The sequence below is a fragment of the Sphaeramia orbicularis genome, chromosome 6 (assembly GCF_902148855.1).
Source record: "Sphaeramia orbicularis chromosome 6, fSphaOr1.1, whole genome shotgun sequence".
Lineage (NCBI taxonomy): Eukaryota > Metazoa > Chordata > Actinopteri > Kurtiformes > Apogonidae > Sphaeramia > Sphaeramia orbicularis.
The window spans coordinates 36,797,402-36,823,398 of NC_043962.1; the positions used below are offsets into that span (position 1 = coordinate 36,797,402).

Here is a 25,997-nt window from a genome sequence, read left to right on the forward strand (position 1 = left end):
TTATCTGATTCAACAGATAAAACCTGAATACCTGCTGATGGACTGAGCCAGTTTCTGTTTCCTGCCGTTGGCGTGATCCTGCAGCCGCAGACGCTGAACAAACGAATGAGCTGTGAACACAACAAGAACATAAAATCCTTTAATAGAGGATCTCTAGTATGATCTGAATTTCATCAAGAGATTGTTGCTGCAAAAGGCTTCAGATTAAATTATAATACATCAATAAATAATAACGAACAAAAAGGTTCAGATAAAAATCTAAATGAAGAAATGTGTAAGATAAACATCACTATAAACGTAAAGGAAAAGTTTAAAATAAATAACTACTATTCATGGCACCTGATTTAACAACATTAAATAAACCTATCATCATTTTGATGTTTATTACCCAGAGCTCCTTTGGGCACAGAGAGCAGTTTGATTGGTTCAGCATCAGGGGAAAGTCCAGATGCTTTCTGCAGAGCTCTCAGGATCTCTGTGTTCTGCAGCAGGAAACAAAAATAACCATTATACCTCATGTTATTATTTTGGTTTTCATTATAGATTTTTGAGGCCAAATAAAATAATGTTTACTCTCATTCACACAATTTTTACTAAAATGTTAAACTAATTGATTTATAACTTCTACATTAAACCACCAGTTCATGTAAGTTGTATTGTCACAGTTACCAGTTTAACAATACAATATTAAACCTTACATATGCCCACACACCACCACACCTGTATGAAAATAAAGGGATACACAATTATATTTGCTCTAAAGAAAATTATTTTGACCAACACAGGCCCATAAACCTGGCTTACACTTCACAGCAATTGGAGTTTTGTTCTCATTTTCTTTTTATTTTCCACATATTACAAGCACTAAGCATTTTAACTTTTAACTTTATGACTGATTAGCCAGTATTTTGTGTCCGACTTCCTGAATTTTTTTTAACTCTGCCTTTTTTTCAGAGATTTGCAGTGCACTGGGATCAATTCTCTACCATTAAACTGTTATCTTTATTTTAGTTTTTGGCCTTGAAACTCATACTAGTGATGGTAATGTAGAATCTCTATATATTTTGAATATTTCTGATGCTGACTTTGCAGGTCTGTTGTCATGACCATACACACAAAATTTTCTCCCATCCTTTTCAAATCATGATATGGGCATGGTCAAGTGGTTACAGAGGGTAAAAAAATAATTCAGATGATAATGAGTCTGCCTACATTTACCTGGTATATAAGTGTAATACATGGATGGAAAGAGTTTTTCTAGTACTTTGAGGCCCTGCAAAGAAGTTTGTCAATTTCAGCCATTTTCACCAAAATCTGTGAAAAGTATCTGGGTTAAAAAAAAAAAAAAAAAACATTTAAAATTGGCAAATTTTTCAGCATATCAAAAGTTGCCGTTTTCACTTGAGGCTGCCAGAATTAACATTACCATAGTGTCAGGTATGTTGTTGACTGCAACTCCTGCAATTTTAGTTTAAAAAAATTAATTGGTCTAGGATTTGGGGATATCAATATGAAGGAAGTCTGGTTACGTAGGGAAAAGTGATTATAGTTACGTAAAGTAAATTCTCAAGTCCTCGAGGCTGGTAATCAAAATTATCTGTCAAGCACAATTGATTTAATATTAGCCTAATATCATGCTTGGAGTGAATAAATATTAATAATGTTTAAAATCTATAATCATTAAGGTTGAGATATAAACCAGTACTCTCTTGGGCAAGTAAAGTACAAGACAAAAATGGAAATGTGGACGTCAAATATAGTCTTTTAAAACAATGAAAATCAATCGGCTCTCTTTTTTTATAGACATCATTTAGAAACAGTAAAGTTGGTTTTAGAACTCCCAAACAGTTATGTATCAGCTACAAATGACAAAATAAGTCTATCTTAAAGGTTTTTTTTTCCACCCAACATGTTCATAGTCCCCCTGACTGTGCCCTTATGTTTAACGTTCACATTTGATCCTTTATGTGGGTAAAGCATTACCTTGCCGCCCAGTTCATATGCACAGTCCAGTGGAGTCCTCTGCCTCTTGTTCCTCAGACCAGGTGAGGCTCCGCCCCTCAGCAGCGCCTCCACCAGCAGCTGGTGTCCTCCACGCACCGCCTCATGCAGCGCCGTGTTCCCTTGATGGTTTGCTACATTCACCAGTGCGTTGCTCTAAAAACACAAACAGCTCTCATTAGAACTACTTCTATGTGTGTAGCTACAACGTGTTCAAGAGCATGTGTGTTTACCTGTAACAAGGTGGTGGCCGTCTCCAGGTTTCCACGGAGACAGGCCTGTATTAGAGGTGTGTTCCCATATTGATCCTTTTTGTTGAGTTTGGCATTGCACTCCAGCAGAAACCTTACCACCTAAAACACACACATGTACAACACTTTATGTCTTGATCCAACCTAAAAAAAATTAGCATAAGGGCTAATCATTTTGAACTGAATGTGAATCAAACTTAGTAAGTATGATTCTAACCTGGATCCTGTCTGTCATAAGTGTGTCATAAATGGAGCAAACTCTTTGTAGCTAAAATATTTGCAGAGAAGAATGTTTTAAATCAGAAAACAGAAAGCTCTACTGAAGCAACACTGAAGGATACTTGAAAAATGGAGTATGGAATCATATTAGATTTCCTGTAACACTGCACTTAAGAGTTGTGATTTTAATTTTTTGCGACGAGTAATGTTAATGCTAAACTACTACACCACTTTGTGCTATATAGGTCATTCTGAATGTTCTAGTTTTCCTGGTATGAGTCTAAAAAAGTGGAAGTGATGAGAGCCACTTATAAAAACAATGTTTTTTGATTGATTATTTGGAATAAAAACCAATGCTTTACAATAACTGAAATGACAATAATAAAAACAACTGTTTGGTTGTGGGAATTTATTTTATTATTTTTCCAATCTTCAAGTTAACAGACTACAGTAATTTTAATAAGTTGTCTGTACTTGAGTGCTAGATGTGATCTATGAATTTGCCGATACAGATTAATAAATTAATTGGATCAGGATTGGGGCAACAACACTAAAGTGACATAGCCCTAGTCAAAACATACAGTTAAACCAAAAACTTCAAGTTCAGATTGTTCCTTATTTTACAACAAGCTTTTTCAAGCTTTCATCCCCACTGTGCAATAACAAAACCTTTCTTGTATTTCTCTTTTCTGCCTCCAGGTGGCACTGATAAAGCACAGCAACATGAACCAAACAACACAGCAGAGACATGATGAGTGTTGAGGGTGACCCAGTTCTACATGACCTGCTACTGTAAAATTACACCTATCACTACCATGTCATAAAAGCTTAACAGAGCAATGTGACCTGATTTATGCATATGACTCAGCTTATCATATTCATTGCTACTTTGTTTCTTACCTGGATGTGGCTGTTTTGGCTGGCCAGGTGGAGCGGTGTGGCGCTCTGGTTTGTGCGTGCGTTGACGTTAGCGCCGTGGCGTATTAGCAGAGAGACCAGGGCAGAGTGGCCGTGTAAGGCGGCGACATGGAGAGGCGTGAAACCGTCAATATTACTGCTGTTTACATTGAGAGCTCCAGCCTGCAGGACAGACAGCTGAGAGGACAGACAGACAGACAGAGGATCAGATGGAAACACATTACAACAAAGTTATAATAATAATAAATTTTACATATAACGCACTTTTCATTCAGTGAATCTCAGAGTGCTACAATAGAAAAGGACAGATCCCCCCAAGAAAACAAACATCAACAGTTATAAGCCTTTTTAAATAGGTACGTTATCATACACTGTATCACATACTGATACAGATACATGTTACTATGGATACTATATCATATTGCATGAATATACAATAATAACATTTCCCATAACCAGCAGAAGGATGTCTGTCTAATATTTTAATTTCACTAGTCACGATTACTGTCTATGTTCGAATCAAAATCTATCTCCAACTCCGTCCTCAAAAGGGTTGAGTGCCTCGGTTGTCCTGCCCCTTCGGTCTCTTGTCCTTCTTTTTGCCTCGATAAAGGTGAGGCCACTCTATTGGCTGATGTTGTTAAGCCACATCATTTTTGGTCTTCCTCTTCCACTGAGTAGCATTCTTTGTAGGCTGTTCTGTCAAACAATGTGGCCGAAAAATTTGAGTTTTTTTGATTTGTATAGACTTAAGGAGGTGCTGTCTGGTGTTAATTTTCCTGACCTAGTTAGTGACTCTTTCTGTCCAAAAAATCTTCAGGATTTTCCTGTATGTCCTCATCTCACAGGCTCTAATTTGATTTTTCATTTGTTTGGAGATGGTCCATGTATCTTCTCAGTACATTAACTCTTAAGTGCCAGACAGTTAAGGGGCTAATAAGCCTTAAAAGTGCCACAGAATTTGGACGTTTTTCAGTATTTCGCGTTGTTTTTATAATATTTGAAGAATCCTGCAGGAAACCGCTCGGTAACATCCGACCGATTGCTGATTAGATCCAAAACGCACCGGACGCAGCCGATTCATTATTGATCGTAATTTGCATAATTTATTATAATAATAATAATAATAATAATAATAATAATAATAATAATAATCTTTATTTATATAGCACTTTTCATACATTAAAAACTGTAGCACAAAGTGCTTTACATATCAGTTTAAAAATCAGTACCGCCCCCCACCCACCCACTCACCCGCACACACACACACACACACACACACATGCAAACCCACAAGCTCACACATACTTAAGAAGACTGACTGAGCACGGCTAGACCAGAACAAAAATGTACAAGTAAAAGTAAAACATCAATTTAGGAGGCGCTGTCTCAGGGAGCCATCCGCACCAGGAGGCAGCCGCCGACCCCGGCGACCAGGCACCAGCAACACAGCCCCGCATCCCAACTAGTGGGAGAGGGCCAACTGGGACCCCCACCCACCAGAAAGGAGCGGACCCCAGTGAGAGAAGGCGCCACAGCCCCCGGAGTCCACAGCCGCCCCCCGGCATGGAGGGCTCCCTCTGATGAAACACCGGAGAATAAGAAACATTAAAAAGATATAAAAATATTATTCGGTCGTGTGACCTCAAATTCCCGTCTGCTTGGTCTCAAAAGGGGGACACAGAAAGAACGTCATCGAAATGTGAGAAAGAAATGGGGGTGGATGGTTTGTTTGTACACAAATATGGCGTGTTCTCCAAAGCCGATCTGATCGGCCCGTGGCACTTTACAGGTTGTATTCGTAAAGCCGATTTAATCGGCCCATGGCACTGAAAGAGTTAAAGTTGACAAGAGGCAAACTAAAACCTATAATTTACTCCATTGTTAGTTCTTGATCACTTTGACACTACCTTTTTTTTTTTTTTTTTTTTTTTTTTTTTTTAAATCAGGGACTTTCTGGTTTGAGCCAAAGTGTGAAGATTTCCCTGGACCATAGATTAGACCAGACAGACAAATTTTCTGGTTTGGTCAGGATCAAACTGAGCCATTTTTTCAGATCAAAATAAATTAAACATGTAAAGAAAAACAACAGGAAGAAGGAAAAATGAGCTGCAGTAGCACATGGGGAGAGGAGGACACGTTTTTATCGAAATATTGTCCATTAAAAACTTCAAAGTTAATTGTAATATTTGTTAAGTCAAGCAAACTTCTTAAGTGTGTTATGAAAATGCAATGTGAAATCCAAAGTAACCACGTTAACTGTGCAACCTGCAATAACCGTTTACACTGAGCTAAACAAAATTGACCCAAAATGCTTTTGTTTTTTTTCTGAATGTTATCAGACCTTCTGGGTGGGAGCACAGTTTGGACACTGACACAGCGGATGGCAAAGCACAGCCTCAGACCGGATCTCTCCTTCATCCTCATCCTCTTCATCCATCCACTCCAGCAGGTAACGCACCTGCACAAAAACAAAAAAACAGCTGATTCAAGAATGATGACTCACTTTTGGAAATGTGATATGAGTCCTGCTGTTGTAAATTTGTTCTCACCATCTCCACATCTCCATCTGCCACGGCACGTAGAAGTTTCTCTACCTGTTAACATACATAACACACAAATAAAATGAGGAAGGATTTCTTTAGCAGCTCTATTTCTGTTGTTTCTACATTAACGCCACAGAAAGAGACCATGTTCATAGCCAAACCTTGAAACTATACTGGACCATTTCAGGTGTTATAAATGCAGCTTGTATTTATGGAAAAAACACCATTGGCTTCTGTTCGAGTTAATATTCATTTGTCTGTTTCAACTTAAGGTGAAATGTGAAGTATTTCTACTGCATTTAGGGGTGGTGGCTGTAACATCAGGTTGAATTTTTAGCACACTGTATGCATTTTGCAGTTTGTTACCTCTCTGTGCCTAACTCGCTCTCCCTCTGGTTTGGCCTCGGAGCCCAGGGAGGACGTGCTGGAGATGGACGAGCGACGGCTGCTGCAATCTGAGGCCTGAGGGGAGCGACTGGGAGACTGGGAGGAAGAGAAAGACAGAAGGTTATCAAGGCAGGGTGCTTCCTTTCCAAAATCCACCAAGAGCGAAGTCAGCCTTTATTCTGGACTAAATAAGGAACTTTTTCCATCATCACATGATCCCAATTCTGCAAGCTGTGGCATGTGGCCTTCGTTATTTTTATTTTTCAGACATGATATAATATGCACGTCAAACTCACATCAAAACCACTGCCTTTGTGTTGACATCCATTCTGACTTGACTGCAACAACACGAGGATCTGCAAAAAAATAAAGCACAAATCTAAACAAACAGTTGAAAATTAACTGAAATGTTGTCACTATTCCTTTTTTAATGCAGGAAAAAGTTAAGAGACGTTAAAGTACAGAAGTTATTTTACAATTTGTAGCAGTTATTTCATAATTTTAGATGTGTATAAAAGTAAGATGGACTTTTCTGCTTATTCAAGGATATTTTTTCCCTAAATTTCAAATTAAATATTTTTTGGCACACTGATGTCTCAGGGATTTTTTGTATCACATACATTCATCCATCCATCTATTTTCTACCGCTTATCCGATACATCTACCATACATTCACTCATTTGCATTTATAGAGCATTTATTTGCAGAACATAACCAATAGCAAAAAAGAAACATTTTCAGACCTCGATTTATGCAAAGAAAACAACTGTGCATTTAATTTCCAAACAACAATACTGTTTTAACATAAGAGAGATTATAGAAATTGATATTTCCTGGAATAACTCTGATTGTCAATCACAGTTTACTTGGCATGCTCTCTACCAGTCTCTCATACAGCTCTTGGGTACTAGAAAAAAATGTAAGCAGTTCAGCATTGTTTGATGGCTTATGATCATCCATCTTCCACTTGATCACTTTCCAGGGGCTTATTAATAAGTTCCAAGTCTGTAAATTCAGAGTGGTCACATTTTAAGTAGTCAGCTGCTGTCTAACATCTATTTTATCATGATTTCAGCAGATCTGAGGTCAGTTCAAGACCACACAGAGAGCCAAGAGGATCAGTCAGCTCTGTTCCCACGACCTGGCCGCTCAAATACATTCATTTCCTACAAACAGCGTTGGCTGATCAGATTACAAACATTAAGAATGTGTCATTTTAGACGTCCCTTTGATCATCTTTAATGATTTGTGAAAGAGGAGCTTTCGGTCAGTTCCCACATTTAATAACCTTCACCACAAGAAATAACTTCAAAGACAGAAAAGGATGTACCTCAGGAGGTTAAGCAGAGCAACCAAATCTGTGGTGATCTAATGTGTTGCAAATGGATAATATAGTCAGGTGTCATTGTTTGACTGGGAATTAATGGAAAGTGAATGAAATATCGCAGACTAACATGTGACCCCTCTGCTGTCCCTCTAGGCTCTGCTGTCTGTTTTTTACCTTGGAGTTGAGTGCACACTGCAGAGGGGAGTCCTTGTTCTTGTTGAGGATGTCGGTACTCGCACCGTTCTCCAGCAGCACCTGGATTATTCCCTCGTAACCCCAACGGGCCGCCATGTGCAGCGCTGTGTCACCTTTGTCGTTCTGCAGGTCCAGGCGGCACGTCTGGACATCGTAATAAACCAGAGCCTTCACACACTAGTGGAATGAAAATACAACAGTCCTCTGAGATAAAGTAGAAGTATAAAGTGCAAAAAAAGAAAGGCAATACTTAAAAAGTACCTAGATAATTTATAATACAAAATTGAACTGTCTGAGAAACTATGAATTATTAGACATTATTTGGGAGATTTTTCATCTTACATACATAAGAAGTTACAAGTGAAAAAAATTTAATCTAAAAGTAGTACAATTTAAAAATCACATAAAATAGTATTAAAGAATAATCTTTGTATTAGAATGTCCAAGTAAGTAATTCACTCTCTGTTGTAGCCATTAGTGAGGGAAAAAACAGTGTTTGACTCACGTCCTCATGTCCGTACATGCAGGCGAGGTGCAGCGGCGTGTTGCCATTGTTATCCTGAGCATCTGTGTTGGCCTTGTAGTGCAGCAGAAGCAGCTGGAAGAACAGCACTCACTGTAAGTTTTATCCATGATAACTTTAGATACATTATGCATCAAGTAGAGGATTAATGAAGTTTTTGTCTTAGAAAGTCTGAAAATTATACTAAAAAGGTGTTTTGGTCTGTGTTAAACGACTAACATGATTGTCATTTTAGGTCAGTGTTTTCTCCATCTTGTTTTATTTATAAATCATGATAGTTTCACATCCCTGATCATTTCAGTTTCCCTCAAATATTATTCTGAATAGGTGAGTCAAGCCATTTTAAAGACATACTAAGTTGATATAAATCACAACTTTGTTTTGTGCACATATTATGAAAAACATTGACGCAATTGAGTATTTGTAAATCAGGAAAATTAGTGCATTCAGGCAACTAGCATCAATCTCATAAGTTCAATAGTTGTTTTTACTCGCATAAAAAATGAGCTCCTTGTTCAAAGATTTTCTCAAATTGCTGTGAGTGGACATTTATTTGGTAGCAGACATAAAACATAAAATTTCTAGCAGCCCAGTATTTGGGAATGAATACTCCAAGACATGGCATATTGTTTCTGAAATTTCTGTTCAAGCCAGTTGCCTAAAAAAAGTAGTTTTATGACCAAATGATCTGATAAAGAGTTGTAAAGTTAAGGCATGAAATACAAGTCCCTATAATCAAAACCATTACATTTCACAGTTAGAGGTAGGTTCAGATGTTACTTAATGAAATGAAAATGAGTTGTATGTAAAAGTCAAAGTGTTCACCGTGACTCCCTGGTATCCCCGTTGACAGGCCAGGTGCAGCGGTGTGAGGGCGTGGTAGTCTGTGGCGTTTACAGGAGCTCCTTTATGCACCAGCAGGTCAATGAGCTGCGCCTGACCTGAAACACAAACACACATTTTTACATGAGTCAGAGCCTGATCAACTGAAAAGTTTGTGTTTGATCCTTCTGCGAGTTCAGCAGGTGCTCACCACAAATAGCAGCGACGTGCAATGGAGTATAACCACGATCATCTCTGGAGAACGGTGTGACGATAGACGGGTCGTTTAACTTCCTGCAACGAGAAGACAAAACCAGTCAGTCAATTTATCCACCTCCTGAGACCCAGGAAAGTACAAATTTTGGCTTTATTTTTGACTTTTTAAATGAAATAATTTCCTATATTGGAAACATCATGATGCAACAGTTTTCTCAGAAGCATTTTTAAAAATTTTTATGGAATGTCATTTGCGGTGGACATTTTTTTTTTTTTTTATAAAGCTGTGAAACTCTTGTCCACAAAATGGACAGAAAACCCATAGCTGGGTCTTAGGAGGTTATATTAGTGTTATTGAACAGACTGAATTAAAAGTAAACTCATGCTGCATCAAACTAAGGTAAAACTGTAAAAAAACAAATTGAAAACCAAAGCAACTGTAAACTTTCTCTGTGTTCAATGTCTTTCCATTTCATAATAGGATGTAAAATCAAAATCATCAGTTTTTTGTAGTGAAATGTCACATATTTGGCTGTAGTTTTGACAGTTTAGTTCCTTGTCAGCCACCATAAAGCCATGAGGTATGAAAGATTTAACCTGTTATGAATCTCCAAAATCAGGCCTCAATTCCAACTGTAAGTCTATGACATAGTTTGACAATGAAAGTCAGTACTGAAAACATGGAGTAGTATGTGTTGGTATTCACATTCAAGTAGGAAGTGAAACAGCAAACAGCTTTTTTTTTTGTTCCTCGTTCACACCACTGATGCGACAAATTATAGAATAAAGGGGAACTGATCTTAAGTGGAAAAATTAGTAGAAAAGAAAACATTCATGGGGATTTCCGGGAAAATGTTGCAGGTAAGTTCTGTCTCATTTACTGGACAGCTTCATTCATAAGTTTTATTTGCCGTGTGAACATAAGTGTGTTTATAGGAGCACAAAGGGTTTTCTGTACTATTCTAGGATTTAGATGCAGCGTGGTTTTGTGCTGCTCTGTAGAGAAGACATCTCGAACAAGCTCTTAAAATACAGCAATCAGCAGACAAATGTGCAACAAAAAGCTAAAAAAGACCAACGGTCTGAAGACACTTTGGGACTCGATGTTCCAGGTGCTTTATGTGAAAATGTAACTGCAGTGTGAAAATGCTGACCCAGACATCTGGAGGTCACAGAGGTCACAGGAGCAGAGGGGGTGACACATCCGGATGTCCTCATCACTCTCCCCGTCACTCAGCAGACGTTCAACCTCTGCCTCATTTCCATTTGCGATGTGCTGTCACAAACCAAACAGGATAAGTGAATATAATGTTAACGCTTGTTTTATTTTCCTTCATGCTGCTACAGACGCTACAGAACCCACTGGCCAGGAAAAACACTTATTGAAAACCTTTCATCCCCTCTGCAATAGCTGCTCTTAATAGTATAAAATAGACTGGACTGTGTTTTTACGTATTTTATGTGTTTTACTTGCTGTTATCTGTTGTGGTGTTTTTAATGCCTGGGCGTGGTTTTTACTATTTGTATCAGTTGTCGTCCATCTGTCATCTGAAAACAATTTTTCAAAAATCTTCTTTTCCGAAACAGTCAGTCAGAATCACTTAATATTTGTCGTGGAACATCTTTGGGGTAAGGTCTATCAAGTTGGTTCAGCAAATTGGGAAATTTAGATTTTTGAATTTTTTATGAATTTTTGAAATTTTAAAAGTCCCCTTTAGTTTGTAATGGGACAAATTTCAAAGTGCTATAACTTGTATACAGTTGAAGATATTGATATAATTACTATCAGCAATAGATAGGAAGTCACATATGGGCTTTCATTCGGTGCCATGACCTTTGACCTTGAAAGGTCAAACCCAGACCGTAGATTTTGCCTAACCAGCTAAAAACATGTATAAGCAAGAGGAAAAGAAACACAAAAAAAAGTCAGTTCTACAAGAAGGTTTTCTAAAGTCCAAAGTCTGAATTCAAAATTAACAGAATGTGCAATATGATGAAATACACTAGTATCACAACTTGATTGACGACACAACCTTTGACCTAAGATGATCTTGAATGGTTAAACGAATGTCAATTAATGTCTTTCAATATGCCGTTGGACTTGATCCTATGTTTAAATTTTGTCTAAAAGCCATGACAAAAGACAAATGTATCTTTTTTTTTTTTTTTAAATTTGGAACAGTCTGTCTATCTATCTATCTATCTATCTATCTATCTATCTATCTATCTATCTATCTATCTATCTATCTATCTATCTATCTATCTATCTATCTATCTATCTATCTATCTATCTATCTATCCATCCATCCATCCATCCATCCATCCATCCATCCATCCATCCATCCATCCATCCATCCATCCATCCATCCATCCATCCATCCATCCATCCATCCATCCATCCGAGCCCACCTCAAACAGACAGTGGATGGGCGTGGCAGCGCTCTGAGCCAGCAGACTCATCCTCTCTCTGAACAGTGCTTTGTCGTTCAGCTCACCCGTGCCCTGAAGCAAGAAACAACACAAAACAAAAACAGTTTCCTTCACCGCTGTAAACCACCTGACAAACATCCACACTCATGTTCCTGGTTTTGTGTGACCTACAGAGTGTGTGTCCTGCAGCTTCCCCAGGTTGATGTACTCCACTGCAGCCTCGAAGGTGCTCAGACAATAGCTCAGCTCATCCTTACTGGAGTGACTGAAGCAGAAGTTCCTGATGTAGCTCAGGTTCGCCATCCTGAAAACAAAACATTACACTACTTTTTAATATCCATGTTGTGGTCACAGTAACAAAACTTAACAGTGGGTTGACAGTGGAAAACGATGTCCAACAAAAAGCAGACACTGTTCTTTTATTCTCTTTGTAACAGATGATGAATAAGATAAAATGTGATTCAGGAACTTATTTTGACTTTCAGTTTCCGTCCAATTGACTGTTTAGTCGATGAGCAGAAAATGGATGATGGGTAAGAGATAAATTATTTTATTGTAGTTTTGGCCAAATGTTTTGGCAGTGAAACAGATCGACTCTTTGCATCAATTTACCGATAGACATCTCTGAACTTTATAACTGTTCTTTGATGTACCTCAGAAACATAGAAAAAATAAAACAAAAAAACTGCCAATACCTTTTGCCATGACTGTACTTTTGATGATTTCAGATTTTGTACTTCTCTCTGTATTATATCATTATATTTATAACAAACATACATACTTGAAGATAATATGTTATTGTGATGAAGAATAACCTCTGAGCTACATTTAAATCAGTGTATAGTTTTTGTTTTTAAGCCTCAATAATCATTGATTTTCACTGGATTGGGTTGAAATTTGTCCAGACATATATAAATAAATTAATGTAGCTGAAATCCCATTAATAAAATTGTAGTTATTTTTACTAGTATTTTATTCTTTTTTAATCCAGTATTGATTCTGTCTAGTATTAATCTAATTCAATCATACCTAAATATAGCTTTGGAGCTCTGATTGTATCCTTTTCCATTCATTTCCATTTCCAGTAATGTGTTGTCATTTATTTTACATATATGGTATAAACATGTTTAAAAGGTTACATTACTCCATCGTTTAACCACTAGTAGCTAGTTTTTAGCACGTTTCATTGGTTTTAACATTATTGGCTTTATTTCATTGGTAGACATTTTACTGTGTGTTGAAATCAAAGCTTTCCTGCCTGTTACATAGAGTTCAGGAAATGAGAAAGTTACAGCTTTTAATGGCATGGTTTCTGGCAAACTAGATGAGTTCATCTTGTTCAGTGTTTCTGGAAAAGCACACGAACCTTAATTCATCAGTTCATGCACGTATATTATTTAGCAACTTCAAACTTTACTCAACTAACCTGTGACATCATCAACTACTGGGATTAGGTAATAATAGACGTCTAGAGTGTGTGTTGCAAATTACCCCTGAGGAGTGTTGGATGCTCAGTACATATTTCAATGGATTCCAGTGAAAAATGATCAGTTGATGAGTAGAAAAGGACGGACTGTATTTACTTTTCGTTGTCAGCATCATCATTGTATGTAATTTGTATTTTGTTTATTCTTGTAGTCTATTTCTGTCCTTTTAATATAACTATAGAATAGAATAGAATAGAATAGAATAGAATAGAATAGAATAGAATAGAATAGAATAGAATAGATGGAATGAACTGGGCGGTATGAGTGACTTGGTATGGAATGACCCACTTAAGAAAATCGTGAAATCACAAACCACAGGGTTAAAAGTCATAGTAAATCTCCCTTTAAGCTCACCAGTTGGGGATTTCCGTCTTGACCAGCAGATAAAGAATGACAGAGAGCAGGTCGTCTGCAGATACAGCCTCTATACTGACTGCAGAGAGAACACATACACTGTTAGGTCAAATACAAACAGCACATTAAATCATTTTTGTTCCACGGTGTTCTCCTGACACTGTGGGACACACTCCTTCTGTCTGACCCAAATGAGTGAATTATCCTTTCGACAAACATTAATTAGGAGCGGATCGTACCATTCTGCAGACTGACAGCGGGGTTGTTGTGGGCCAATGAGCTCGGATTTCCAAAGCAAACTGGACAAACACATTAGAGGCAGACAGAGCTGATATTGTCCCGTGTGCTGATCTGATTACAGACAGTGAGAGGCTGCTACGAGATCATGCAGAGTTCGTTCTGCCTGTGTGCAGAGGTGAGCAGCTGACAGGATGATTTTTCAGAGAGCGAATGTGCTAGAACTGTGCTGTAACTGGGCCAAACGACAGAAACCCAATACAAACAAATGTACCGTAAAGTGGTACCATGAAAAAAAAAAGTGGTCAAGTTTTGCTTTGGTTGTAATTATTCCTTACACTTAGGGCGTTTTTACACTGGGTATCTGAGTCAGTAATCGAGTACGTTGGACCCTAAAGTCCACCTAATTTTATCAATGTGAATGCAAACGATTTGTGCGTGAGTATTGTACCCGAGTCCAGCTAAGAAGTTAATCCTGGGTACGGACTATGTGGATTCCAGCACGGAACATTATCGTGTGAAGACGATCTGTACCCGAGACCAGAAGTGACCTAATCACCACTCCGACAACGGATATGACCTAATCACTACGAGACCATAGACGGTGCTCCTGTTGTTTCCTGAAAAAGCCTCGGATCTGCGCATCACAGGCTCACCTTATCGACCGAACCACTCAGTGATATATCAGGGACAACGAAGGTCACTCTTCTTCACTTTGCTTCAAACACGCTAACAGATAGAAAAGTACTGCCTGTGAACAGAACAGTCGCTTGGTTTATGACACTTCTGCGTTTATTGGATAGCTACAGAATTCCTTCCACATCGCTACCTACTGTTTCTGCACTAACACCGACTCCTTCTCGGGGGTACGTGCTTGTGAATGTAATATTTGCAGGAAAGGTGTGAACGCATCTAGGTACAGCACAGATCTGGATACCCAGTCTGAAAACGCCCTTAAATACAAGCTCAAATGTAATTATTTCACATTAAACGTCTCCTACTGTGTCAGTGAATAAGTATCCTTCTTTTCTTAACAAGAATTTATCTGAGAAACATTTACAGGAAAAATCACACACTTTATTCACACCTGTTCTGAATATACAACACATCAGCATAAAATAAATGAGCTAGATTAAAAATAAGTGCTTCATATCAAAATTGTCTAGGAAGCATTATGGCGTTTTAAGTATTTTGTCTGTGGACAACTGCCAATAAAATACCATATCATTAGCCTCATAGCATAATTACCTAAGTCATAAAGAATTTGGACAAAAATATTGAGACATGTTCGAATCAGGTGTTTCTTTTCTAACAGGTGTCTGGGATACAAAACAATAATGACAAATGTCATAATATAGTTTTATATTGTAATAAATGTCACACTGATTATTAATACTGATGTATACATCTCAAACCAGCATGAACAGGACATCTTACAGCTGTAGACATAATGTGTCCCAATATTTGTGTCCATATAGATTATAAACATCAATATTTCCTTAAAGTTTAATGGGTGATGTGAAGAAAGTAGATGGTTAGTTGTGGCAGAAAATTATTATTTACAGTTAAAATATTTTAAAAATGTAGTAGAAGAACATTTAATATCACAGTCGTGGATAACACCCCCCCCCCACCCCCCAAAACCAAACAAACAAACAAATAAGTAAGTAAATAAATTAAAAAAAAAAAAAAATAAATCTATGTTGAGAGAAATTAAGTATAAACCATTTCTGAGGTATTTTGAAAGCAAATATAACAATTTAAACAAAACTAACCAATGCAATGATATTTATCCAAATACAAAACTATATAATGACGTGTTGTTATTGTTTTGTATCCTAGACCCCTGCTAGAAAAGAAACACCTGAATTCAACATGTCCAAATGCTTTTGTCCATATCGTGACATATAATGACTTAGGCAGTTATGGCAGCAACATGGTCTGGATCAGAGCTAATGAACAAACTCCACCATCCTGTCCTGTATTTGAAGATTGTACCCTGAAACATTATCAGAAATGAGGCTTTTATTTGAGGAACTACAGGAAACCACATGTTTCACTACTTCCCATGACTTAAATGTCATTTACTGCTCCAGTAAAATTAGCTGAATTATCAGGACTGTTTTCAATAAAAGGTATATATTGAGAAAAAAAAAATTCAAAAGCCACAAATACACCCACAGTGCTCACCGGTGCGTTTAGGGGTCTGAGTGGCAGTCAGGGCGACTCTACGCAGGCAGAGCAGTTTGAGGAGGGGGGAGGTTTGCTGGTTGAGCTGACTCAGCTCTCTCTTGGCTCGAGACAAATTTATACTGCAAACAACCACAATAACAAAACAGATTACAGACCAGAGCGGTGAAACAGCTCTGAACATTCATCAGAGAATTTAATGTATTTTTTACATTTATTCATCAGTTTATATACTGTATATTAAGTATGTAACTTCAAACATCAACAGTAACAAACTAATGATTCGTGATGAGACTTATTCCATTTCAAAACTCCAAATATGACATTTTGTCCATTACAATAAAACAAGTACCGTACTTTCCGGACTATAAGCTGCTACTTTTTTCTTGTTTTGAACCCTGCGGCTTATAGAGGGTATGCACAAACGTCACTTCCCCCCCGGGCCACGCCCCTCTAAGTCAGACTGAGTGGCAAAAACTAACCTGCTCAACATGATAGAGTATAGCAGTAAACACAGCGAGACCGGGAAAATGTGAAATATGAAATTAAATGAAGGACAATTGGACTGGACATGGATCCGTACGAGCTACCAAAGAACAAGTGGTCCATGAACACTGACATGTGACCCGAAATCACGTATCTGGACATCCAGGGTAAGTATCATCGCTATTTTTACCCAAAACAAATATACATGGTTTCATCATTACTGACAACCAGGGTCCAAAACTAGGATCCAGAACCAGCTGATCCAAAGTGCATTTACAATAGACCGTGTACTGACTCCAGTGAATATATGCATGATCTACTGGTACTGAGGAGATTTATGTCTAGTTAATATCAAGTACTTTATACAACACAGATACTACTGCTTTGTACGTGCAGGGTATGACTTTATTCTTGTAAATTATGATATTTTTCCCACCTGTTTTTAAATTATGACATTATTCTTGTAATATTATGGTTTTATTGTTGGAATATGACGACTTTAATCTCATAAACGAATTACATTGTTATGAGGTTTTTTTATAACTATGACTTCATTCTCATAAAATTGTGATTCTTTTTGTATTCGACTTCATTGTCATAAAATTACAGGTTTCATATCGATATTTTATGACTTTATACTTGTAGTGACAAGTGTTTTTATTTTCTTATGTGGCCCTAATACGCCGTAAAGCTTTGTGCTCAAGTACCCCTGTATTTGAAAAACTAGGTTAACCTTAGTTTAAGTTAGTTTACTAATCATGTAGGAGCACAAGGTTCAGAATCACAAAATGAAGACAAAAACCATGAAAGATCTGATCATGAAACCAAGAGCTTTACTAAGAAGTAATGTTAGCCAAAAAAAATACATAATTTAAGGTATGATTTTACCCAAAAATACAGCATAAATTAATGTTACCTGACACCAAACGGGATCCACAGATCCAGGTTTGGTTTCCTGGATTTGTAGATCCATCTGCTTCTCTTTGCTTTGGCTTTCGGTGCCTGTAAAATGATAGCTCCGACTGCTTTTCAAACCTGTTCATGCAATCAATCGCACAACAGCTCTTCCCTATTTTTTTTTTTAATTAAAAATTGTTCCTAAGTTTAGACAGCATTGAATCCACCGCTGCTACACTACTCCCTCTTTCTGCCACTCAGTGGGCGTAGCTGCGGTGACTTCCGCTAGCGGTGACATCACGTGCATACCCTCTATACAGCGATGCAGCTCGAGTATAGATTTATACAAGCTAATAGCCACCAGGGGGTGCTCTAGCAGGAAGCGCAAAAGTGAGACAGACAGGTGGAAGAGGAGATGTGAAGAGAAGTTTTAATCTTAACTTTTAACAATCCCTCAAACAAACCCTCATCATGGAAAAAATGCAAAGAAATGCATATTTTGCAGCTTTTAAGTTAAAAGCAATCGATGTGTCTGTCTAAGAAGGAAATAGAGCTGCAGCACGGAAGTGCCATTGAGCAACAATGGAGGAAAGACGTAGAAAGAGTGTGACGGAGCCTTTGAGGCTGTTCAACTCCAACACTGAAGGAGATGACTGCAGTGGTTTCAGTGAGCAGAAGGAAGATGAAGATGCAGATCAATGACTTGTCTGTTTTTTTGAACCAGCTGTGTTCCTGCCGTTTTACTGCCGTGTTACAGGCACTGTTTGGAAAAAAGCAGTTAAGGTATGGAAATAAATATTTCAATAATCTTTCTGTTTACCATCTTTCTGTGTAAATATCTCATGTCACAACGTGGACACCTGTGCCTTATAGTCAGGTGCAATTTAAGACAGCCGTGGCTTATAGTCAGGTGCGGCTTATATTTTGGTGTGCCTTATAGCCTGGAAAGTATGGTATTCATCCACTATGTGTGACTGTATCAGGTCACCTCCAGTCAAAGAAATTAATGTTCACTATGAAGCAGAGGGTCAAGATGTGTGACCGCTAAAGTGAACTGACCTGAACTCTGGTTTGACTCCCAGGTCTTTCTGCTGCAGCTCCTGTAGACTCCTGGTGATTTTGTTGAAAGCAGCATCCTGTTAGAGATCAGACGAGATCAAATCATGTGTTTAGACTTAGACTAGACTGAAATCAAGTCTAAACCCAATTTCACTGGCAGGAAAACACTCAGAGCCAAAATTTAGTCTGATCATTAGATTTAAAACATCAGTTTTCACCCACTTTGTATCAGAGGCATCAAGCCACAGTGAAAAAGCACTATATTTATTCCTGAAGTGAAAGAACCCCCCCCCCCCATTGGCATGTCTTTAGGTGTAATTCAGTATTTTTGTGTTTTACTGTGTTGTACATGTAGCATTCAACTTGACTTCATCTTTTTTTCACAACACAATTACACTTTGGTCATAGTTTGTCTTTTCTTTGCATTGCATCTGGTTTACGGTCCTTGCATTTGCTTGCCTGCTACTTCATCACTAAGCCAGTCTGTACATGTATTTGACTTTCCAAAGAAGTGCAGTAGAGCAGTGACACCTCTCAGACTTACCTGGCTGGCTTCTAGCGTTCCCACAAAGTTAAAGATTAGATCATGGATACCATGATGAATATACATCTGGGGGAGAAAAAAGCAAATCACAGAGACATAAGAGAGGGTTGATATTATTTGCTCCAGCAGCTCAGCGGCATTAGAAGTAGTCATGAGCCTGACTATGAAGAGAGAAGCAGTATACAAAGCTTTAGCTTATTTTTATCAATATAGGAGGACCCATCTAGAAATGATGGTTGTTTATTCTTTTTCAGTAGCCTAAAGGGTTCTTAATAACTTAATAGATGTTTGTGATGATGAATTTCAAATTAAAACCACAGAATTAATGTACAATCAATATGAAGGAATTACATTTCAATTAAATCTCACTATTTAGTAGAATCTTTTAAGCTTAAAGATGGATTAATTGTTTGGAATGATGTGTTTGTACTGCTCAGTTATCCAGCAGACACACCTTTCTGCAGCCTCGCAGGGTTAATAAGTTTAACATGTAGCAAGAAGTTATTGTGCAATACATCTATGTAAAAGAAGTAAAGCTTCTAAAAGGTGTTTTAATCATGTCTGACACATCCTTCTGTTTGATAACATGGAATTGATGCGATTAATGCTCCACGTCTATGCATCCATAAAATGGACAGACAGATTTTACATAACACTGATTCGACATACCTCCACCGCCTGTTTGAGAAGAGTCATCTGAAGTTCCTGCTTCGCCAGTACTTTCTGTTAAAAACAACATGAGACCATGTAAATGAAGAAAAATGCATTAGTCACAGCACAGGATGTGATGCAACTGCTCCTTGTGCTTGTATTTATTGTGATTAAGCAGAAAATTTACTAGAACTAAGAGAAACACTCTGGGTGGGGAGCTGTGTCTGAACTCCTCAGTCCTGTGGGTCTAACATGTCACTGATTCACAGGAAGTTTGTGTTCAAGTTCAGGAGCTGGATCCTTCAGAGAACATGGCCCATAAAGATGAGTTTGGACATCAGACTGAATCTGTTATTCTCTTTTTTAGAATGAAACTTTGCCTCATACAGCCTTAAACAACTGATGCCTCTGCGGGCCTTTTAACAGCTTGAAAAGTTGTACATTTTCAGGACCTCATAAACATATTATCCTTTAAACTGGTAAAGTGGGACAAATGCCAAAGCTCACAGGATTGTTACGTTGCAGCACATGATGCAACTCTAAACATGTAGTAGCTTAGACCGTTAATTCATGTTATATATGGTAGAGGTTTTACGGGGTACTTCTATAACCCCACTTCAAAAAAAAAAAAAAAAAAAAAAAGATGTAACCCATTATATGTAGAAACATTATTTCCATTCATCTGGAAAAACACCACCAAACAATAGATTGCTGAAGTGGCAGTTCCATTTGGTTCAACATAAATTGTGTTCTTCTAACCCAATACAACAGGTCCGCCAGGTCTAATGGACACTTTTACAGCAAACACTTGAAATAAAACACAAATGCACCCTCTGTAAAAACTTTGATCCATCTCAAAACTGGAGATTATAGCCTTCATCTGTTCTAAAGCAGTACTGATTTACTCCATCCTTTCCGATGCTGCAGCGTATTACACTAAGTGGTGTTTTAATATTCTGTCCCACTAATTTTTATGAATTAGGAGAGACTACATTTTAGGAAGTACAACCTCCCAAACGGCCACAAAATGCACAAACATCACTCCAAAACTAATATAATCAGCCCTATTTATGTATTCCCTGTAGATATTCAACTGGCGCTCATATTATTTTCAGTTACCAAGTAGTTAATGAGTCCTGAATATCTTGAACCGTCCTACAAAAGTGCAACAGTCGACAAGGATTGAAGGAGCTGAGATCAGAGCGTTGAAGATAACTCATTAATGAAGTGTTTATTGCCTTAATTTATTTCTCCGTCTCTTTCTACTCACCAGGCGAGAGTCTCTCAACAGACACTGAAGACATTTAGTGTAGAGACCATTCACCGAGTCCTGAACAGACAGAGACAGAAGGGCTGTAACTCAGCAGATTAAAGGAAACACTTCACAGAAATTGAAAGAAAATGTGTAACTAAAAGGGAAAATGATGAGGACTTTTTAACATAGTAATTTAGCCTAAATACCCACAAAATTCCAAATTTACTGGCAGATCAGGACAGAAGTTAAGTAGTCCATCTCGCCTTCTTTAAGATTTTGTCAAAATGCATATACCTTTATTAGGTGAACAGAATGAACAAGAATAAAACAATAATTTAATCTCTCCATACCCGCCCGACCACTGGCGATCCAGTTGCCATTTTGTATTAAATACATTAATGTTTTTACAATAAAACTTTTGTCAATGTACGCTTGCTATACCTTGTTAGAAAAGTGAGATTCTCTGCAAATGAGTTGCCAAGTTTATTTTATGGTATTCCTGAAGACCAAAACATAGTTGGAGAAAGAATCACCTGGGTAGCAATCGAAGCTAATGGGACTAGTGTATGTAGTTAAAGTTGTATTTTACCACATACTAAAAACAGACGTTTTCTGAAACTAGAGGCTACTATCTTTCAAATGGCATATCACTGATTAATCGAGTCTTGTGGTTCTTCAATTTTAAGCAAAAATTATTAGAATAGGTTGGAAGGGACAGGTTAAAAAAAGAATTTGGACAAAAATAAGAGAAAAAATTATGAAAAAACATAGAAGAAAGGAACAAGACCAATGTAAAGTAAATAAAAAAGAGGAAATTAAATCTTACAATGTGATGTCGGAGTCCCTTCCTCTCCTGCTCTTTAAAGGCCTGGCAGAAACCATGGATGAACTTGTCTAGTTTCTGCGCGTGGCGGCCAAGAAATTCCCTGACTTCCTCCACACTCTTCAGGCAGTATGGCGGCGGCGGACTGAGCTCAGCTGAACTTGGCTCCTCCTCCATGGGCCTGGAGATGCACAAGATGCTGTAGCTCTGCTCCTGGTCATTGTAGAAGGTTTCCTCAAACAAGATGGGGACCGCTGCTGAAGATGGGAAGCTGGATCCCAGCAGGACCTGCCTGTCCTGGATCCGAACATCCTGCACAGCAACAAAACCAACATAAATACACAATATTATACAATTATAAGAAAAGCTAAAAACTGGAAATGAAGACAAATCATGGAACTATATAAAATCAAATACTACTCTGTGTCAGATTGTTATTTTGACTCAATAAACCTATTGGGACAAAAAATGTGTATTAATCTGCTGCTAAAAACAGTTGCCAAAAATTGCATTATTTCCTTCTATTTCTTCCAGACGATACAAGTCTCATGCAAGTAACATTATGTTTATAGGGAATAAATTTCACCACCTATCTCTAGAATGTTTTTTATGAGACCAAAATGTTAAAACCATGAGCCAAAACACCATAAAGTGAAAGCAAAACAAAATTTCAAAGGTACTGCATCATAAAGCTCAGCAAAAGTATAGCTTGGTTGCTGAATTTAACAGGATTTGGTATCTCTCTGAAACATTGGTGATGTCAATTCCAAATGATCAGGAAGCATCGTGTTTCCTCCTTTCACAGAAAAACCTGTCTGAGCAAAAAAAATGCATAACCGAAACATTGGTACATGTTTATTAATGAGCTTATTAACTGTTACAGTAACTGATAGCGTCACATATTTATGTTATTCTTATGCTGGTGTATACAGTGTAAACAGCCCAGTAAAAATGGAAACAAAATGAATTCTATTAGGATTTATTCAGCTAAACAGAGTACAAACTGTCAAATTCCTGCAGAGTTTCAATGGTGATATTGTTGAATATGTAAAACAGACCTTTCCATCTGTAGTCTGGTATCCGTCCTCTGTGGGCTGAAGGACGTAGCTGTCAAACTGAGAGTCTGAGAAGCTGCTGACAGTCAAACTTCCACAACAAGGCACCAGAACCTGCAGAAGTTCAGCCACGTGGAACAGAAACACTATTAGGTCTTTCACTTTTGATTGATGTAAGCAGTGATGTAGGTGGCTGGGATGCATATGTATAAGTCACAAACAGTAAATTCTGGTCATGAATCAGATCTGTTTTTATGCTGATGCTCTGAACCGAGTGTCGTGCAGATGTTTGACTTGTAACTCATTTTCCAGGTCAGCAGTCTGCTGTTAAATGTGTCTTAGTAACTGTAATCCAGTTAGTTGTATTTTCCTATGTTTTGCTGATGATTTGATGGCATCTGGATCATCTGAGTTTCCAGATGAGTCAGAGCAAGTGCTGGCAAATTTTTCAGACATCTGATTCTCATTTCATAGCATATTGACAAGTTAAAACATGTTTTTAGAGCATTTATTTATTTATTTATTTTTTTATATTTATGAACTTTTGCAGTGGCTGTATTTCCTCTCAGGTTGGGCAGTTGAAGTTGCATCTGACTGTCTACAAAGAAAACATAATCATGCTATGACAAGCTTATCTAATAAAAGAAACAGTAGCGTAATAGTGATGACTTCAGATGTTACCTGATTCAATTTGAACAAATAAGTGCAGTGTGTGTGTGACGAGGGGGAAAAAGAGGAAAAGGAGGCTGAGAGCATAAAAACGACAAAAGATAGATGCTAAACAGAAAACTTGACCTGATACTGAAGAGTGGTGGTTAAACATTTAGTCTCACTTTAACCAGTTAAGAACTGGGTCATTTGTTTCTAGTTGTTTCAATGTAACGCAAAACAGTGGATTAGCTGATAGCAGCAGTTTTATTCATATAAAACCAAGTAATGATCAGAAAACAGCAAAGGTAAGACAAAATTCATAATCATTACTTCATATTGCAACCTTTATTTTGGCTCTTCTTTAGCTCATTCAGTAAGTTCTAGCAGTAGAGAAATAATACTTGTACTGTTGGATCTGCTTAGTGCTATGTTAGCACTGACATTCGCTGGTCTGGGACAGTTAGCTTGCTTTAGACATTTGCCCATTTAAGTGCTTGCTGTTTCGATTATGTTCTGTTTTGAAAAAATTGGTTTTATTGAGCTTTTAACTGATGTTCGTCTGGTTACGTGGATGTGTGGAATCTGTACACCACTACAAGTGTCATTTAGCATTATGACGGAAAGACAGACGGAACTTTGGCTGCCCCAAGTACCTGTGTAAGAGGTTAAAAATGAGCCTGATCCAGTCACATCCATGTCCTTGTAAGAAGATTTTAACATGTATGAATCTAATCCTAGCTCATTTGCAGACAGACTATACTTCTTATGTTCTCTCATCTATGATAAAATCACCTCACAGGTGTTCTCACTCAAATATTCTGGTGTTTTTATTGCTAGCTCACTGACCTAGATCACACATGTTGATAGTCTGTTTGGCCGATAACAAAACTGTTTCAACTTGTTGAATCAGAAGCTCAGACATTCAGTCTTCCATCTTTTATCAGGCGATCTTTGAGAGTCTGATTAGATACAGCATCACAGCCAGGTTTGGAAACTTCTCTGTGAAACTGAAGTCAAATACAACTGCATTGCCCGCACAATTTATGCTCCTGACAAAATAATGACAAGACAATAACGAGATAATTACCTTCTTATTATCATTACCATCTCATGTGCATTCGAGTAAGTACCAGTCAGTGCCATGGAAGAGCCATTTGAAGACATTTACAGACTCTTTTATCTTTACGTTACTAAATATTTTAATTGACCACAGACGGAATATGGATGGAATCAACATGAAAACCAACAGAGCTTCATTCTTACTTACAATGTTCATCAACAATTTTAGACTGGTAGTGCCTCTCTCTGTACTTTATTATAGGCTTTTACCCTCTGCCACACTGGCAACAGGGAACACATTATGTTTATCTTTGTTTTCTGCCTTTTTGTAGTGCGTGTTTCTTTTTCTCCATCACTGTTTTATCCTGTCTCTAACAATTATGACATTTTGATGAATGTAGCATCAGTGGAGGTCTGATCCAAACTTTCTACAATATAGGTCAATAAAGTGAATCTTAGTCTTGATTTCATGGTACTTCAATGTCATTATTTTTGACAGTTCAACTGCAATACAGTCTCTTTTAGTTGTCGTCCATTTGTTCGCTGCTCTGTACAGCACTTTGCATTGGTTTAAATGTTGACCTTGACCTTTTGGCAGTGAGTTTGTACCTCCAGCAGCTACTAATAGCATAATGCAGCTTGAATGTGTGAAACAATATGAAACTAACAGACTGTGGTTCATTCCTCTCTTCTCACTTAGTGCACTGTTCTTAGGCAGACCTGTAGCCCCTCTGAGAGACAGAACTTGGGGGAAAGTGCAAATTAAAACATATAGACCCCTCTTTCCTAATCAGCTGTCTACCAGACACACAGAGCAGGAAGGAAGAGAGGATGGAGGAAGCATTCATTTTCCTGGTATAACAATTCCACAGACTTGTGCAATGGTGTGGGTGAGTTTATATGAGTTTATGTTCACTTTGAACCAAAATGACAGTAAGAACCTTTAAAACATATTGTTTTCATTTTTCCCTTGCTAGTGGTGGTCACACTCTCATTCAATTGACTGATCTCCCGCTTTCATTAAGTGAAGAGGAGGGGCCGCAGAAACATTGCTCTCAATCACCCAAATAGAGAGCTGAAGTCCCACCCCTTCCAGTGTGCCTCATGGGACCTGACTGGATAAATCATCAACATCTCGCCATGACTACAGGCATAATTTTTTGATCTGATTTGTTTATTCAAAAGGGAATTTAATGTTGGGGGAAAAAAACAAACAAAAACAACAGCTCAGTGGACTGCATCTCATCATAACGTTAGCTGCCTTGGTACATTTATTTCAATCTCAGAGTGAGGTGAAAAAGTATTAAAAGAGGTGAAAATTGCTACAAGTCTGGTTATGTTGAAACTCCAGAAACATTTTCAGTGATTCATGGAGGGATTCAGTTAAGATGACATCACCTCCACAACTGACTGA

At 37.8% G+C, this 25,997-nt stretch overlaps 1 protein-coding gene across 2 annotated transcripts in view; it reads right to left on the reverse strand.

Moving 5' to 3' along the window:
- Positions 1-25,997, reverse strand: part of ankrd27 (ankyrin repeat domain 27 (VPS9 domain)) — a 41,177-nt gene that overhangs the window by 4,333 nt on the left and 10,847 nt on the right. Inside the window, exons 3-26 of one of the 2 annotated variants that reach the window (XM_030136405.1) lie at positions 22,877-22,987; positions 21,822-22,130; positions 21,011-21,070; positions 19,759-19,812; positions 19,090-19,155; positions 18,546-18,622; positions 16,104-16,225; positions 13,677-13,755; positions 12,007-12,139; positions 11,815-11,907; positions 10,560-10,681; positions 9,401-9,483; positions 9,193-9,308; positions 8,350-8,442; positions 7,824-8,021; positions 6,619-6,678; positions 6,302-6,418; positions 5,942-5,986; positions 5,734-5,850; positions 3,372-3,566; positions 2,235-2,354; positions 1,984-2,157; positions 389-482; positions 32-110 (exon numbers count right to left, since the gene is read on the reverse strand). In XM_030136405.1, the coding sequence (XP_029992265.1) occupies positions 32-110; positions 389-482; positions 1,984-2,157; positions 2,235-2,354; positions 3,372-3,566; positions 5,734-5,850; positions 5,942-5,986; positions 6,302-6,418; positions 6,619-6,678; positions 7,824-8,021; positions 8,350-8,442; positions 9,193-9,308; positions 9,401-9,483; positions 10,560-10,681; positions 11,815-11,907; positions 12,007-12,139; positions 13,677-13,755; positions 16,104-16,225; positions 18,546-18,622; positions 19,090-19,155; positions 19,759-19,812; positions 21,011-21,070; positions 21,822-22,130; positions 22,877-22,987 (2,717 nt within the window). Of the gene's footprint in view, positions 1-31; positions 111-388; positions 483-1,983; positions 2,158-2,234; positions 2,355-3,371; positions 3,567-5,733; positions 5,851-5,941; positions 5,987-6,301; positions 6,419-6,618; positions 6,679-7,823; positions 8,022-8,349; positions 8,443-9,192; positions 9,309-9,400; positions 9,484-10,559; positions 10,682-11,814; positions 11,908-12,006; positions 12,140-13,676; positions 13,756-16,094; positions 16,226-18,545; positions 18,623-19,089; positions 19,156-19,758; positions 19,813-21,010; positions 21,071-21,821; positions 22,131-22,876; positions 22,988-25,997 lie in introns of both variants that reach the window. The other variant, XM_030136404.1, reaches the window with a different exon arrangement.